Source organism: Lynx rufus, unplaced genomic scaffold, assembly GCF_022079265.1.
Source record: "Lynx rufus isolate CCGP_SWC_20201006 ecotype Redwood Valley unplaced genomic scaffold, mLynRuf1.p SCAF_4, whole genome shotgun sequence".
In the NCBI taxonomy this organism is placed as follows: domain Eukaryota; kingdom Metazoa; phylum Chordata; class Mammalia; order Carnivora; family Felidae; genus Lynx; species Lynx rufus.
This window is the reverse complement of record NW_025814856.1, coordinates 87816657-87835696: the sequence shown is the minus strand read 5'-3', so window position 1 is coordinate 87835696 and position 19040 is coordinate 87816657. Positions and strand designations below refer to the sequence as shown.

At 33.6% G+C, this 19040-nt stretch overlaps 1 protein-coding gene across 1 annotated transcript in view; it reads left to right on the top strand.

Moving 5' to 3' along the window:
- The window catches only part of PCLO (piccolo presynaptic cytomatrix protein), a 411980-nt gene that overhangs the window by 282234 nt on the left and 110706 nt on the right, over positions 1–19040 (top strand). Inside the window, exon 10 of the mRNA XM_047096771.1 lies at positions 14009–14134. Within this exon, the coding sequence (XP_046952727.1) occupies positions 14009–14134 (126 nt within the window). The remainder of the gene's footprint in view (positions 1–14008; positions 14135–19040) is intronic.

The following is a 19040-nucleotide window of genomic DNA, read 5'->3' as shown; positions in this document are numbered from 1 at the left end:
GTACAAATGCACAAGTGTACAAATCAATTATTTTTAGTGTATTTAGGGAGTGTTGTGACCGTCACCACAGTCTTGTGTTAGAACATTTCAGTCATTACAAAAAGTTCCCTTGAGCCGGCTAGCAGGTGGATAACCTTCAACGCTCCAGCCACAGGCAGGAGATTTACATTCAGTATCTAAGTTTGCCCTTTCTGGGCATTTCATATAAATTGAATCATATACTATGCAGTTTTGGTGTCTGGCTCCTTTCACTTACCAACATTTTGCAGTTTATCTATTTTATCACATGTATCAGTCGTTTGATCTTTCTATAGCTAAATAGCATGGCATTGTTTGGATATTCTCCCTTTTTTTTTTATCCATTGAATTTTTCCCAGTTTCAAATATTTGCATACAAGTTTGAGTTTAACCATATGATATTTTTTTAATGGTTTCCTAGAAGAGGAATTGTTAGGTTCTATGGTAAGTTTCTTTTTAACTATTCAAGAAACTGGCAAATCGTTTTCCAAAATGAATATACCATACTATGTTCTTGCCAGCAACGTCTGAGGGTTCCACGTTCTCCATGTCATTGCCAACACTTGATAATGTTTACCTTTTGGGGTGGGTGTGGATAAGAACTCTTTGTTTTAACTTCCGATTTCCTAATGACCTATGGTATTGAGCATATTTCAGGTGGTTATAAACAATGCCTGTCTCTTTGGTGAAATGTCTGTTCACATACTGTACTCATTTGGGTTGTTTGTCTTCTTACTGAGTTGTATGAATTCTTTATATATTTTATGAATTCCATTTTAATGGAATTAAATTTATCAATATGTGTTTTCCTGTACCGACCAGGCTGAGCTCTTGACAGAGTATTAAGAACTATCCCAAGGTCACAAAGATTTTTCTCTTATTTTTTTATACCAGAAGCATTATACATTTAGCTTTATGACCTATTTTGTGTTGATTTTGGTATATGGTGTGAGGCAGAAGTCCACGTTCTTTTTTTTTTTTTTTTTTTGAAGCATAAATGGATATCTATTTGTGTAACTACCTTAAAGAAAATCCCCCCAATGAATAGCTTTGGCACGTTTTGTCAAAAACAATCACCATTAATACAAGGATTTATTTTTGGTTTCTCAGTTCTTTTCTCTTTGACTATGTGACTAACTTATTTCACCACTAGTATACTTTATTGTTTATTATTGTGTTTTATTAAGTTTTGAACTCTGGTAACATAAGTCCCCCTTTTCAAAATTGTTTTGGCTACTGTAGATCTTTTTTAATTTTAATAATATTTGAGTATCAGCCTGCTGGGATTATGATAGGGGTTGCACTGAAATTATAGATCAATTTGGAGAGAACTGCTATCTATTTAATTGAGCCATTTCATCCATGAACATGTAATATTTCTTCATTTACTTGGATCTTCTCAAATATTTTTCAGTAAAGTTTTATAGTTTTCGGTGTAGAAGACTAGCATTTCTTTTGTTAAATATGCCCCAATTATTTTATTATTTTTGTTGCTGTTATAAATGGTGTTATTTCTTAATTTCAATTTTGGACTATTCATTGCAGTTTTATAGAAATACAATTTATTTTTGTATATTGACCTTTTATCTTATAATCTCACTAATGTTGTTTTTAGTTCTATTAGTTTTCTTGTGTGGAATCCTTGAGATTTTCTGAGGATGCAAGTTCATGTCATCTGCAAATAAAGACAGCTTTATTTCTTCCTTTCCCAACTAGAATAGTTAATTGAATTTTTTTCTTTATTGTACTTGCTAAAACTTTGTGTACAGTGTTGAACAGAATAGTGAGAGCAGACATCCTTGCTTTGTTCCTCAAGAATGTTGACAACTGATTGTAATGAGAAATCAGGGACTCTGCCCTATCCCTGCCATAGAGTTCCTTCCTCACCTCCCCTTTGTTAATACTTACTGGAAGAGATTTTTTGGCCTAACATTTTAAAAAGCTGATCAGAAGTGTTTAAGAATAGCTTTAAAAGCCAACACAGCTAGACTTAATTTTATGTTTTTTTCAAATAATAGTGGATTATAGAGACGAGAGGTACAAGAGAAAGTGTAACTGTCACTCCAAGAACATGTATGTTCCATCCTAACTGCTGGAACTTGAGCAGATCCTACAAGGTGGGCCTTGACACAGAAATGTCTCCTTTCCAATTCAGGAGAATTTCCTCACTTTTATTCTCATTTTAAGAGTATAGTTATATATGACACAGTTTCTCATTTTAAGAGTGCAATTATATATGATACAGTTTCTCATTGTAAGCCTCTCAAATTATTTTTAGGGATAAACTGACTATAAACTTATAGAAGTGAAATGTAGATCAGGTGGAATCTCTTCTAAAATCACAATTTCTTTCTGGTAAATTTTAATGAAAGCTTGCATTCATTTTCCCAGTAACAAAGGAATGCTTCTTTTCAAGGCCAGTTCCACATGAAAATAATCACTCCTCCTGATATCTATCAGGATAAATATTGCTTGTGCAATTCTGTTCCTGCTAAGGAAGTACTTTGCTTCTAACTGGAGATAGGTTAGCACATTGATCTATGCATCTTTAATAAAATTAACTTTAAAGGGATTAATGATTGATGCCATGAGGTGAGTGTGCAGACATTCCAGATATTTAACCTCCAGGAGAGGTGGACAAATGGTAATGTTAATGTGAAATTTAAGGTTGTAAATCCAAAATGTATGAATTGGCCATGGAAAATTGGGCAATAAGAAATGAGATTCATTGAAAAGAATAAGGATTTATACTGATTTCCTGGAATATCTTCTTGACAAATAGAGTAATGAGAAAAAGTATATAGAAAGAACAAGCATGTAGAAGTAGTCATGGGAAAAAAAAATAGGCTCCAATCTTAAGTTCTTTACATGCTGGACAACCTAGGTAAGTGTCTAAATTTCCTTCATCTTAGCTTCGTTGTCCTGAAATGTTATGGCTAGTACATAACATAAAAAGTGGTGGAAATATTTTCTTTTTTTTACTTTTTAAATGTTTTTATTTATTTTTGGGAGACAGACAGAGACAGAGCATGAGCAGGAGAGGGGAGGAGAGAGGGAGACACAGAACCTGAAGCAGGCTCCAGACTCTGAGCTATCAGCACAAGAGCCTAACGCGGGCCTCAAACTTGTGAATCTTGAGATCATGACCTGAGACCAATTCTGACACTTAACTGACTGAGCCACCCAGGCACCCCGGAAATAATTTTTAATATAAAAAAATTGTAAGACACATAGACAAAATTCTTGAAATGTTAGTTGTTTCTATTTGCCTCTATCTCTGAAGATGATACTAAAGAGTTTGAGAATAATCAAATAATGTATTAAATATAAAACAATATCGGCATGGCATACAGAAACCAAACAGAATTCATCACTCCAAAGTCATATATTTTGAGACATCTGATAGTTAAAAGTTCAACATATCTGATGTAGTAGAACATTGGCTGAAAATAAGAGCAGCTCTCTTTTTGTTTAAAGCACAATCTCATTGGAATGTTGGACTATTCATAGCTGGTCACCTAGCAACGTGTAACATTCCTTGTCCTTTCCAGGTAGTAGTAACAATGTTTAAAATAGAGAAATGAAAATAACCAAACAAATTGTATTATTTCGCTCTTTAATGGAAAGTATCTCCTGATAGATACTGGAAAATAGAAGCTGTTGAACTATGTCGAACACTTTCTTCACCAATAGCAAATTGATTTTGATGAGAACACGTTTAGACTGTAGCGAAATAATAGTCTGGACACCTGGATTTTATTTATATGTCTAAAGTGACTCATCAAATTCAGAACTTTTCTCACCTAATCAGTTTCTCAGTTCTTCCCCCAAATAGTAGTAATTATAACAATTATTATGCTACCAGGCTTGTAGGAACTTTGTTCTTTATAGAGTTGCATAGCAAGATAGGAGTGTTAATCCAACTACTTATTCATTTAACAGCAGTATATGCAGTTCATATTTGTATATAGATGTGAAAATACAAACATGATTAAAACTGTAATGCTAAAAAAGTAACAATTTCATCTTTGTGATATATGATAAAGATATAAGCATGGCATCAACTTTTATGCATCAGTAGAAAAATAAAAATTATCGTAGACGAAACAAAACATCAAGTGATCAATTTAATCAATCCCAGCTACAGATTAAATGGTATGCTATGATCTGTGGCCACCTAAGCCAAAACATTTCCTCTCCTTAGTCTTGACTGAGAAATGTTGGTTCCCAACACATTTCCTCTATCCTGATGGTTTCTTCTCTTAAAAGCCTAATTGCAATCCTTCCCATCACTCTCCTCTCTACAACTGAACAGGGTAAGGAGGTGTTGGGTGTGCTGCTCTCAAATCCATCCCTTCTGATTCTAAACCAGGTGCTAACCAGGCAGGAGATGCGTTGCTGGTCACTTACTTGGGCTTCCTTCTAGCTTTGCCATATTATCAGGTGTTGCCATGAGCATTCAGCCTGGCAAAGCCTCATTTTCCTCATGTATAAATAGAGGGGGCTTTGTTTTTTTTCTTTTTATTTTAAGATCCACTGGGATGATGTAATTTTAAGGCATTTTCTAAGAATAGAATAGAATAGAATAGAATACAATTATATTGTTGTTAACACTCTTATCATTGATGCATTAGACTGACTGGGAGAAAAATGTGTATTTTAGTATTTATCCATTCAATATTCATTCAGTTATATATTGAGTGTTGCCTAGATACTGTATGCTTACTACACATTTTATACCAGAATCTCAGCTTTGCAGAACTGAGCTCTTCCTCTGTTTATGCAGGGAAAAAAAGGTGATTTTTTGCCCTATCTTCCCTTTCATTCCTACCTTCTGTTATTGCTCAGTCACTGTGGTAACTACTATAAGCACAAATGTCTCCCAAGTTTTGCTACCAGGATAATGTCTATATATATTGTGTACACAGAAAACCACTTTTATCTTTGTATTTTCTATTGACATGTAACAAATTACCACAAATTTAATGACTTAAAACAGCACACATTTAGTATCTCACAGTTTTCTTGGGTCAAGAAATCCAGGCACAGCTTAACTGGAATCTCTGGTCAGGACCTCAGAATGCTGCAGTCTACGTGTTGGCAAGGCTGCATTCTGTTCTGGAACTTGGGGATAGTCTTTCAAGCTAGCGAGCGCGGTTATTGGCACAATTCAGTTTCTCCCGTTATGGGACTAGGCTCCCCTTTGCTCCCTGGCTGTCAGCCAAGCCACTCTCAGCAACTAGAGACTCTTGAGCATCTTGCCCTGTGGTTCCCTCTGTTACCCTCTCACACATGGCAGGTTCCTTCTTCAGGGCCAGCAGAAAACTGTCTTCTTAATGGGCTAAGGGAATAAAATCATGGTAGTGACTATCGCATTACCTTTGTCAGCTTCTACTGGTTAGAACCAAGTCACATGTTCCTCCTACATTCAAAGTGACTTATTGGGAGTCAAGATAGAATATGTCTTCCACAAGAAACGGGAACCCTCTTGCACTGTTGGTGGGAATGCAAATTGGTGCAGCCGCTCTGGAAAGCAGTGTGGAGGTTCCTCAGAAAATTAAAAATAGACCTACCCTATGACCCAGCAATAGCACTGCTAGGAATTTACCCAAGGGATACAGGAGTACTGATGCATAGGGGCACTTGTACCCCAATGTTTATAGCAGCACTCTCAACAATAGCCAAATTATGGAAAGAGCCGAAATGTCCATCCACTGATGAATGGATAAAGAAATTGTGGTTTATATACACAATGGAGTACTATGTGGCAATGAGAAAGAATGAAATATGGCCTTTTGTAGCAACGTGGATGGAACTGGAGAGTGTGATGCTAAGTGAAATAAGCCATACAGAGAAAGACAGATACCATATGGTTTCACTCTTATGTGGATCTTGAGAAACTTAACAGAAACCCATGGGGGGAGGGGAAGGAAAAAAAAAAGAGGTTAGATTGGGAGAGAGCCAAAGCATAAGAGACTGTTAAAAACTGAGAACAAACTGAGGGTTGATGGGGGGTGGGAGGGAGGGGAGGGTGGGTGATGGGTATTGAGGAGGGCACCTTTTGGGATGAGCACTGGGTGTTGTATGGAAACCAATTTGACAATAAATTTCATATATTGAAAAAAAAGAAAAAAAAAAGAATATGTCTTCCACAATCTTATAGTATCTCCAGAAGTACAGAAGGAATACCTGTTCATAAGTGTTTAATTACAATAGTATTCTTCTTCCTACTTACCTTTTATTAAATGAAACTGGCACTTATTTTGGAAAGGTCATCATAGCATTACAGTATTATGAGTTTAAACTATTTTATTTCCACCAATAGTGATAGGGTTACATGAGTGTCTCCCAATACAACAATTTTCTTTAACATACATAGTAAATGACCCCGCTCCCAGTCCTAGGCTGTCATCCTAAGGTCAGTATCTAAACAAGTAAGCATTAAGGCCATATCTATAAATTGACCCAATCTTCTAATTTTGTAACATCCAATTTCATATCAAATAATTACTTCATTTTGGAAGTACTGCTAAATGAATTAAGTTTTTTTATTTCCTTTTATAGAAGTATCATGCAAACCCCCTCAGATTTTACCTTTATGATTATAATTTTGCATTTGCCTTTTATAAGCTAAAATAAAGAAAAAAATCCACGTGTTTTGAATGAACAAAACATGATTTTTGTAGTGTGGCAGTCCTGGGAAATTTTCTTGGTGGACATTATTTTTGAAGTATTTCAGGAAGAGGAAACCCTATGTGTCCTTAATAAAATCAGTATACAAAATATCTTTTATTTGAAAGATGTTAAACAAAGCCAGACTGCCGATATCTTTTGATACTTATTTGTGACTTTTTTGCATATATATAATATTTTATATGTACGTGTGTGTATATATATATGGAACATTGTGTGTGTGTGTGTGTGTGTGTGTGTGTGTGTGTGTGTGTGTCTTTGTTATTTCCCATGACAATGGCCATTTCAGTCATGGGGCAATTCAATGGGGGGGGCCCATCTCCTCTACTGTGATGTGAGTATGAATAGCCTTTTATACTTGCTTTGTGTAACATTTTTATCTTAATATTAACTCACATTACATTAGAAAAGACAAATGTGAACTTTTGTTGATGGAAATGTGACAAAGAGTGTTGTCTTTGAATCTTTCATATATGTAAAGGATATATATTTAAAACTAGAAAAAAGGATTCTATACAACAATTGGCTGTGTTAGAAAAAGCTAATGGGAACAGTTGAGTTTGTAATTTGTAGACTGAGGTTTAGAGTCAGATTAGATTTTGTATTAATGTGGTGCTTCCATTTTGATGCTGCTGGACACAGTCAAGTAGGGATTGCTGTTAAGGCAATTTGTATGTGTTGTATTTGTAGGAATGTTTTTCTCATAAAGTACAAAAATTAGTAAAGATAAAGGAAAATGGTGAAGTAATGAAATATTCTTTAGGTCTTTAGACTCAAGTATAAGTTCATTAATGTAGCATTTGGTAAGACACAAAAGGGAAATTACTGTGTTTTTAATATGTTAGCTTATTTTCCTAAATATTTACATAGATAATTTATAACAGAAATTAGTAGGTGAAAGAATATAAAAATAAACTTTCATAGCCTTACTCAGGAGTATAATTAATGTGTAAACTATAAAAATAGAGTCGATTAAACTATCATTTGGAAACTTTTCCATTATCCTTAGTACTTCATTAACACTAATATTTATATAGATAATCTTTCTTCTTCTTCAGCCCAATGAATGGCATGACTAAATTGCAATACATCATTATCCTGTGATAACTTTATTGTGAATAATAAACTCCATTGATTTAAAGACTACTATGAATAAGATAGTGTGTTCACTTACAAGATTTTGCTTTTCCTTGTTGCTTAGATGTAGTATGTGGTATTGTCAAAATGAACCAAGGATTTTAATTTTGTCTAAACTTAATGGTCTAATAATTGTAATATCATAATATTTTCATATAATATTTTAAAATGAAAATAATAAATTTCTTTTTAATACTTTAAAATACCAGAACTTTTAATGTAACATGTTAATAAACCGATAAAGGTTAAACTAGATTTAAACTTTAAATTTAAATCCAAATATAAAGATTTTTCCTTAATATGCTCATTTTATTTTATACACAGCTTATTTTATTTGTGTTTTATTTCAACTTTATTGATGTACCATGGACTTATAAATTTGTGAGATATTTAAAGTGCACACCGTGGTGATTTGATTTACGTATATATTGTGAAGAGATCCCCCCCCCAGCTAGTTAAGACATCCATCACCTCAGGTATTTATATTTTGGTGTGTAAAAACACTTAACTTCTACTCTCTTAGTAAATTTCACTTGTACAATATAGTGTTAAAACCATAGTCACAATGTTTTATATTAGATCTTCAGAATTTTTCCATCTCAGAGCCCCTGGCAACCACTTTTCCACTCTCTGTTTCTATAAGTTTGAATTTTTTTCTCACACGTATATGTGATACTGTGCGGTATTTGTCTTTGTTTGTCTGGTTTATTTTACTGAGCTTAATGTCCTCAGGGTCTATCCCCATTGTCCCAAATGGCAGGATTTTCTTTATTCTCAAGGCTGAATAATATTCCGTGTGTGTGTGTGTGTGTGTGTGTGTGTGTATCTCACATCTTCTTTATCCAGTCATCTGTCACTAAACACTTAAGTTGTTTTCATATCTTGGCTATTGTGAATAGTGCTATAATGAACATGAGTACAGATATCTCTTTGATAGCCCGTTTCATATCCTTCCGATATATACTTAGAACTGGGATCACTGGATCATAGGATAATTCTATTTTTAATATTTGGGGAAACTCCATACAGTTTTCTATAGTGACTGTCACCAATTTACATTCCCTTGAGCAAGTACACCAGGGTTCTCTTGTCTCCACATCTTTGTCAACACTTGTCATCTCTTGTTTTTTTGATGATAGCTATTCTGCCAGATGTGTGGTATTATCTCATTTTGGTTTTGATTTGCATTTCCCAGATGATTCATGATGTTGAGCACCCTTTCAAGTACCTTTTGGCCATTTGTATATCTTTTTGGAAAAATGTCTATTTAGTTTCTCTGCATATTTTTAAATCAGATTGTTTATTTGCTGCTAAGTTGTATGAGTTCTATATATATGAGTTTTTATGTTTTTATATTAACCCCTTATCAGGAATGTGATTTGTAAATAGTCTTTCCTATTCTATAGGTTGACTTTCATTTTGATGGTATCTCATGAATCCTTTAATCTATTTTCACTCTTTTTCATTCTTTTTTCTCATTGCTCCTCTCAGGTGACTTTTACTGCCCTGTTTTCAAGTTAACCCATCTTTTCTCTACTTCTCTGGTCTGATAGTAAACCCTTCTATGAATTTTGCAGTTCATATATTTTATTCTTTAGTTGTCTGATTTCTCTTTGATACTTTGTTATATATTCTGTTTGTTGAAATTTTCACTTTGTTCATGTATTGTTCTCCTAACTTCATTGAACATCATTATTTTGAACTTTTTAAATAAATAACTTTCCTCCATTTCATTAAGGTCCTTTTCTGAAATTTTATCTAGTTCTCTTTTTTGGAACACATTTCTCTGTTTCTTCAATTTTTTTGACTCTGTGTGTTGGTTTCTAAGCATTAAACAATCACGTCTTCTAGTCTTGATGCAACGGTTTCACGTAGGATTTAAACATTATGATTCAGGGGTGCCTGGGTGGCTTAGTCGGTTAAGCGTCCAACTTCAGCTCAGTTCACGATCTCATGGTTTGTGGATTCGAGCCCCCCACCCCCACCCCGTGCTCTCTGGTGACAGCTCAGAGCATGGAGCCTGCTTCAGATTCTGTGTCTTCCTCTCTCTCTGCCCCTCCCCCAGTCGCACTTTGTCTCTGTTTCTCTAAAATAAATAAACATTAAAGAAATGTAAACATTATGATTCAGCCTGGCCTGTGCTCTTGGTTGTCTCTCAAATCTTAACGATTGTTCAAGCTGCCTTCTTTGTTCTTGATGGCTCCCAGGAGTTGAAGGTATGCCAAAACGTGTTTTGATGTGGGTTTTGTTTTGTTTTGTTTTGTTTTTTTTCTCATGGACCCATTATGTAGGAGTCATCAGCTAGTTTCTGGATTTTTTTCAGAGGGAATTGCTCCACGTGTAGCTGTAGATTCGGTGTGTCCATGGGACAAGGTGAGTTCAGGAGCCTCCTCTGTTGTCATCTTGGACTGGAACATTAAAAGTGACTACCTAGTAGTATATTTACCACATAATTAAAACATACATAGGGACTTGAAAAGACTGGTATATTTCAATTGTAATCCTAAGGTTATTAAGGTAATACTTTCTCTTAATGACTTGCTACCTTTATCGTTGGATGTCTCTTTTCTTATAAATATTCCCTACATACTTTAAAGGATTTTTGAAAGTTAGATTTCTCTGTAAGACCCCCTCAGTAACATCTCTGCTTATTTGTTGTGAAATTACTGTAATTTCTGACAATCCTTTTTAAAGCTTCTGTGTTCTCTTTGGTAACTACCGGTCTCTCTACCCTGCCATGCTGTTCACTCGAGCAAAACCCTTGTATTTTCAAGGCATCTAACTAAAGAAGCATTTTGTTAATGTTTTGAGATAGAATAGAAACAGGGAGGCAAAAGGATTTTGTGTTGATAAAAATTTGTCCAAAGTTGAAAAACATTGGTAATATATAAACATCACTTATCAAGGACCATTTAAATACAAGCATTTCAGTTAAAAATTAATGTTCCTTCTTGAGTTTACCAGGTCTTCTATTGCATTCTATAATTTAGATTTGAGCTGGGGTGTTTTATTTTTATAGAAGTATTTTTGTTTATTTTATCTGCATTTACTACATAAAATATCAAAGTGAAGCTATAGAAATGCTAAAATGTCCACATTTAAATTATTACAGATCATATAAAGAAAACTTCTTATGTCCCCACTAGCATGTAACTACTATAAAATAAGCAAAAAAAAAAAAGTTATACTTTCTGAGTCTTTTTATTTTCTATCATTCTATTTTATCACAAATTTTAATATTTCTATGCTACTTTATTGTATACATGAAAAACTAGCAGCAACCACAGCAATGTCAAAGCAATTTCAAAGCAACAGGAATTCTTGAAAATTTACTATGTGCTTGAAGTGGTTTCTTTATATATAAAATTTCATTTCCCACAGTATTGTCACGACCGTACATTACTTTCATTTTACCAAAGATACTGAGGCTTATAACATGTATTTGTATAGTGTTTTAAGTATTAGAATTCAGTGGTATAAGATGTATTTTACACAATTAAAGAAATGTTGTGTTGCGCTACTTTATTAAATTAGCATCAGCCTTATATTTTATTTATTTTTGAGAGACAGAGAAAGACAGAGCACTAGTGGGGGGAGGGGCAGAGAGAGAAGGAGACACAGAATCCCAAACAGGCCCCAGGCTCCGAGCTGTCAGCACAGAGCCTGACACGGGGCTCGAACTCATGAACTGCGAGATCATGACCTGATCCAAAGTTGGACGCTCAACCAACTGAGCCACCCAAGCGCCCCATGTTGTGCTACTTTATTAAGATGGATATAATTTTCTTTCACTGATCCTTTTCTACAGGGTTTTAGGTGTATTCAGTCACCAAAAGTTAAATGGTAGTAGGGATGCAACTACTTAACTCTTAAGACATTTCCATCTATAGAATGAAACTATAACCAAATCTTTAAAAGTAGTCACTTATACCAATGAATAGATTTCAGAGTTCCACAACTACTCTTTTAGCTATACCTTTACAAGGTGTAATAATCCCATGTGTAGATTCTAAACATATGCTATGCCATATATGATATAGTGCTGAAATTGTTTTTCATGGGCTATGTTTATATTCTGTTTTTTTTAAGCTTAAAAACAAATAAGTAAAACCAAATGCCCTGAGCACTCTACTATACCCTACTACAGTGTACTCTTCTGAGTGTAGCATTATAATAAGTTTTGATGTATGGAATGATCTTGAACATATGCCTATATGCTAAGGAAATGTCTTAAATCATCTTTTGGGATCTCAGACTGACATGTCTCAAAATTGATAAAGACACACCGACCACATTAGAAATTCAGTATCTGTGTGTGTGTTTATGAAAAGTTTAACAAGTAGTAAATTACAGCTCTGAGGGATTCAATCATGAAAAGTGAAAGCAAGTCTTTTAAGAAACTGTTATTACTTTTAACAGATAAATTCCGTGACCAGCTATTTTAAAATCCTCATTTTGTAATTTCCAAAATATCGTTAGCACACTAAAAGATAGACTAAACTGATTGAATCAAGAATGGGCAATAACTTCTTCATTTGTTGCCCTTTATTTGTATCTATGTAATGTCTTATTATATAATCAGTCCTGGTGAATTCTTTAAGACTACTGTCTAAGTAAGAACTCGACTGTTGGTAAGCAGCCTTAGTTGAGACCAAGTCCTATACTAGATGATGTTCTGTACTCACACAGCTATATTCAATGTGTATCATAAATTAATCTCTACTCACAGGGGTAGCAATGGACCAAGATACTGGTGACAGAAAAGCTTCATAAGTAAGGCCAGAGAAGGCTAGTATCTTATTTAACTCTGACCCATTGACAACAGCAGGAAAGTTAGATGCATACAGTTGATTTGCTTAGTTTTTGGTTTTTTTGTTTTTCTTTTTATTTTGAGGCTCAATCTTCAGAACACTTACCCTGGTTAAAAAAAAAAAAGTAGAAAGAGGGAGGCAAGAAGGAGGGAAAGAGAGGGAGAAAAGAAGGTAAAAACAAGGAAGGAAGGGAGGAAGAAAAGGAGAGAGGAAATTCATTTGGAATTACCTTATAACCAGGAAATGATGTTTTACCAAAATATATCCCTACCTGGATAAATGGCAGAAGCGTTCCATAATCCCGTGTTACTTGGTTGTTGAATGTTTGTACTGTGTTGACGTTGACTCCAGGGATTGTTTTTGAAGAGTAAAGTGGGAAGGGAACAGGATCTGTAAGAAAGCTGTCTTTTAAAATTTAGAGATTTTTGAAAGAGTTGAAAACGGGCCTTCAATCACTGAATAGAAATAATTTTAATCTAAAGAAATAATTGTGTCTTGATTTGAGAAGAATTCTGCTTTCTTTTAGTACTTTTAAAATATCCTTTTAGTACTTTTAAAATATCCTTGACATTTGTAATAAAAATATTTCTGGTGCTGTATATATATGCTTGCTAATTTTTAGCTGATTATGAAGAAAATATAAACTTAAAACATCAACAGTTCATTTATATCACACTCAATTTTCACACAATAATCATTCTCCATCTTTTTATCCATGTAGCTAATTACAGAAAAATCTGTTCTATGAAATAAAGTTTACTAAGTTGTTCATCAGTCAAGAATTTTATTTTGCCACACGAAAAATGTCATGTTAATAATGCACAATGTTAGTTGATGAGTTAAGGCTAAAAAATGAATAGTAATTCATAAATTATGACTGTATTTTCATCTTATCAGTTGCAATCATTTGTATGTTTAAATTGTGTCTTCTCAATTTATGATAGCTATTACTGTCTTTTACATGAAATGCTCCTCAATTTCATAAGTGAATTATACACTCTGGTGTTTCTTATACTGAGAACATCTTTATACAATATGTTTACAAAGTGTCTGGCCAAAAGTGGACAAAGATACCTGTATTATATCATGGTGATATCATTGAATTCCAAAAATTATTTTTTAATATCAGGGGATTCATTGTAGATCCTACAAAAATCTCAGAATGTCCTATTTCATATCATCTATTATTGAATTCAGAATAATATCCTTTTGTTATTGGTGTCCAGTCCCAATATTCATGTTGTAGATAGCTTCTAGGCACCAGAGCTCACGTCATGTGCACCTTATAACTCACTATAACTCTTGTTCCTTTAAAATGTTACTAATAATTTGCTATTTTTTCAATACAGGTAATGGATTAGGAATTAGAATTGTGGGTGGTAAAGAAATCCCTGGACATAATGGAGAAATTGGAGCCTATATTGCCAAAATTCTTCCTGGAGGAAGTGCAGAACAGACAGGAAAACTTATGGAAGGTAAGAATAAGGATTTCATTGTTGATTAAAATGAACATACTTATATTAAACATATTTTAATTTAATATGCAAATTTTCTCTTTATTTACCACATAGGTAACCCTCTCTCCTTATGGTTAATTATGAAATTTGGTATCGTAATATAAAAGAAAATGTGTTCACAACTATATTCATTTTATTTTCAATTGCATTATCCTTTTGGCAGTTGGGTTTGCTCTGTGAATATCTTACTTAAGAAACACTAATTAGTCAATATTGTTTACTAACTTGGGCAATATTATTAAAACCACTTTGGTTATTGAGATTATTTTTTTTATAAATACTAAGAAAATTATATTGAAATCATAACTGTCAAAATACCACATGATTCAGTACACCCTAAAGTTGGGTCAGCAAACTGTGAACATCCCCCAGGCCAACTCTATCTGCTGTTTGTTTCTATAAAACAGTGTTGGAACACAGCCAGGATCATGAATTTACATGTTGGATATGGGCATTTTCCCACTACAAACAGAACTGCATTCATGACAAGATGAAATGGTCTACAAAAACTAAAATTTATACTCTATGGCTCTTAACAGAAAAAAATTTACCAACTCCTGTGCTAGGTTACTGTCTACTTTTGGGTACTATACATCTTATCACATCAAAAGCATTTAAAAAAAAAGAACTTTACAGATGTATCTAAAGGTCCATAAAACATGTATTTTATCAGTTTCTTTCACATGTCATAAAATGTTCGGTTCTCAAAACACAAAGTGATTATTTTCACTTGTTTTTTAGTTGATTGGGTTGTTTCCAAATCTAACATATGGTTTATAAGCTTTCAGTGATATTGTTTATAATGGATATTTTTTATCATAAAACAGCCTCAACCTATCATTTTATTTCATTCTAAATAAAATACTTATTTGGAAAGTGTTTTTTTCTCATTTCATAGTTTTATAAAATGTTGTTTGTTATTTAAAATTCTCATTATGCTAAAATGATTCACTATTATTTTCTTCAATGTATTGGAACCTCCCAAAAATGTCCATGGATATTTTGGTAGACTATTAGAATAAACACAAACTTGAGGTATTATTTACTCATCACAGTGTTCTCACTGGAGCCAGTTGGTACCAAGTCTCTAAGATACGCTCTTCCTAACTTCACATTTAGTGACGTCACATTGATGGCTTGAACTGGTCTTGGTGGGAGGATTTACAAAGTGGAAACAGATCAATGTGATAAATTAGGCCTGTTTGTTTTGTTTATCTGCTTGTTGGTTTTCAGAATGCCAGATTACCAGGTCATCACCTAATATGTAACTGAAAGCATATTTTTAAAAATATTCCAATGTGCTGCATAAAACAGAGAAAGGTAGGAGAATTAGCCAGAAAGCTAAAAGAAAGTAAAAACTGTGGCAATCAAGATATAATAATTATGAGCAAACTACTGAGTCTGTACAAAGTTTCCATGACTATAATCTTATCATGCCTGATGCTACTCTTTGATGTTGCAGTCTACTTAAGCTATAGAAATTGAGACCATTTTTTTTAATTGACACCATTTTTAATGATGGAAGTGATATGCCACTTTTATACAGCATACTCCAGAAGGAAACGTGTATGCTGTTTTTATTCTAAAATAAAAATTGCAGCAACTGTTTGTTTTATAGTTATGCAAGGATACCTGAATACAGATAAATTTTCATACTTTTGTCTGTAATTACACCATGGAAATTGACAAATACTACAAATCAGGGTGGTTTGAAAGATGTTTTAAATGAAGTGTTTTGTGATGAAATGATACTTTTTGTACTTGGTAGTCTATGTGGCCATTCTTAAGTTCATACACTTAAATTTAAAAAAAAAATAGATATAATACAGACTAAGTCAAGAGAGAAAATTGAAGTGAACCTAATGTCCCAATATGTCCTTTCATGTCCAAAGATGAACTGACTAGAAGGTCATCAGTCCAAATGGGAATACACAAGGACAATATTGCTTGACCAATATATTTTCTGGATATATATCTATATGTATTTATATTTACATAATTTTTGTTTTGTCTGTAACTGTGTTTTATTCATACATGGCATTCTTAGAACCCTCATCTTCAGTCTCTAATAGATTATCATACAGTTTCAGAGCAGTATATTGGTTAAGACACAACTCTGATTTTTATGTCTTATGTGAGATGTAACTACAGTAATACCAAGTGTAGATCACTGAAGTCTTGTGGATTTTTTAATATTTAAAATTTTTATGACATCATAAAATTTTATTTATTGAAGGCAATAACAACAGTTAATTCTCCATAGTTTGAAATTCTTTTCTAAGGAAAAAAATGTATACGAATAGATAGATAAAATATGTATTTGTATGCATGTAATTGTACTTCTCTATCTGTAGAACGAATTCCAGGTAGACTTAGGAATTGATTTGATGTCTTCCCGGTGTATCTTTCTGCATTTCTGAATACAAAACTATATACCCTGAGCCTTTATGATTTAAAATTGCCTCACGCTTGATTTAAAACATACATGAATGACAGTTGGTTGACCATAGAATTCTTAGACTGCATTTTTTTCCCACTCCACACAATGGCGCTATTGTTAAAAAAGAGGTTGACCCTACGGTTTTTCCTAAGTTTGGTTGTTTGTCTTACGGTAGGGTTTTCAGTCTCATCAGGGTCTTACATACTTATACTCTTGCAGCACTCAGAGGCATGGATTCTGACTGTGTTGACTTTTGGAAGAGCAAGAGTATTTTCAGGTTTCCTCTAGCTTTTTATCGTCAGGATTTGTGCGTTTAAAACACACTACCAATCATGTAGGTTTTCTGATGCTGTTCAGAAAGTACTGACTTATGTAACTAACATTAAATGGAGGGGAGAAGGCCTCACTACTTCCTGAGTCCACTGAGCTGGTTATTTGTTAAAAGGAGATTTTTATTCAGAGTTTTTTGAAAAATCTTTCTGAACTAGGTTGTCTATCTTGTTACATAATGTAGGAAAGAGTTGTGTTTCAGAATGCTGATACTTGGCAGTAATTACTATCGCCCAATCATTAGGCTATTCTCAAAAAATTCATTTTTCTACACTCATAATATAGGCTTGTGCCATCCTCTGCAGTTAAAAAAAGCAGTTAGAGAACGTTGCATTAGTCAAAATTTCCTGAGCCAATCTTTTAGTTTTAGAAAAATCTGTAGTGATTTTCTGAAAGAACTTGCACGGTCAGATATTTGAGGGATCCTAATCTTCCAAAACCATACAATTTATTTTTCGGCAACATTAGACAAAGAATGATCTTTGGCTACCTATTATTCTTCATTTTAATGCTTAAAGTCAGTTTTCCGTTAAAAAAAAAAAAGACAAAACATCTGGGGAATTAAACTACAAATCTGATTTTCTGAACTATTTGTCGCTATTTGCTTTAGGATTAAAATTTTAAACAATTTTAGATCAACACTGTTGGGGCTTTGTATTGATCATCAATATTGGGACTTTAAGTGGTCTATAATTTTGTCTATCATTTTCTCCTTTGATGTTGTTATTTCTCTTTGGACTAATTTGAGCATCTAAAAACACACTTGAATATATGGAGTTTGTGTATTTAAAACTTGCCACTTCCATTTTAAATGTTTATTTTTAAAGGAACGATTATAAACCTTATTTATAGTACAGTATCAATACTAGGTTCAATATAATCAGCACCTTAACTAATGGCCTCAAAAAACTAGATGCGTCCTCTGTGATAAATTTTCTTTTCTCTATATTACCTAGTGAAACCTGTTCAATGTGATTACAATTTTAGGAAGTTTTGAATTCGTGACATGCTTTAAAAATAAAACTTTCTCTAAAAATAATTCTTTATAGGGGTACCTGGATGGCTCATTTGGTTAGGCATCCAACCTCAGCTCACTTCATGATCTCACAGTTTGTGAGTTGGAGCCCTGCATCTCTCAGCCCAGAGCCTGCTTCAGATTCTGTGTCTCCCTCTCGCTCTCTGCCCCTCCCCGCCCTTCTCGCTCACGCTCTCAAAAATAAACATTAAAAAAATAAAATTAAATGAATAACTCTTTACATATTGTTTTCAGATCAAAGTTCCAACCATCTCCAAATCTGGGGAGTCTGTAATACATTGTTTTGTTTTGTTTTGTTTTTTTAATCTGATACAGACTTGGGTCAGTTTCTGTGTCCCATCCATTTGTGCACATATCAGTTGTGCATGGATCTAAAATAATGACCCTTAACACCGAGGGTTTTTTCTCCATATTTGGTGCCCAGTACAGTGTCAAATAAAACAAGATTTCAAATAATATATATAAAAATTAGTGTTAAAGAATTAATTTTTGATTACAGGTGTTATATAGTAATTAAGAAGTTTATCTTCACAGGATTTTGTGAAGCAAACAATATTATGTAAAGAACCGTGTACATTTAAGACAGCCTCCATATTTGGTGATATAACTTTTGATTACCTTTTCAGGAAAAAAATGACAAAATAAAAACCATTTCCTCTGGGCGCATGTCCTTACAACTTTGAGCTTAACTACTCATAAATTAACATAAATTTACTCTAGGTGTTTTTTGGGGGTTTTTGTTTGTTTTAGTTTTTCTTTGGTTTGAATTTAAATTAAGATCTCTGGAGGGGGGTATCGTGTGGTTACTGATATAGAAGAAAAACCCTCATCTCTGGAAAATGCAGCACCATTCTTCTGTGCTGGGACACAGTGTGAGGAAAAAATTTTCCTCTGACAGTTCTACCCTAGCCCCAAATCATCATTTGCTTTATGGTTGAAAGAGGGCGAAGGGCACACAACAAACGAGTTTTAAATTCAAAGTTAAAATATAGCAAGTGTTCTGTTGAACTGTTTGCTGCCTGACACATCTGTGTCTGATTTATTTGCACTTAAATGGT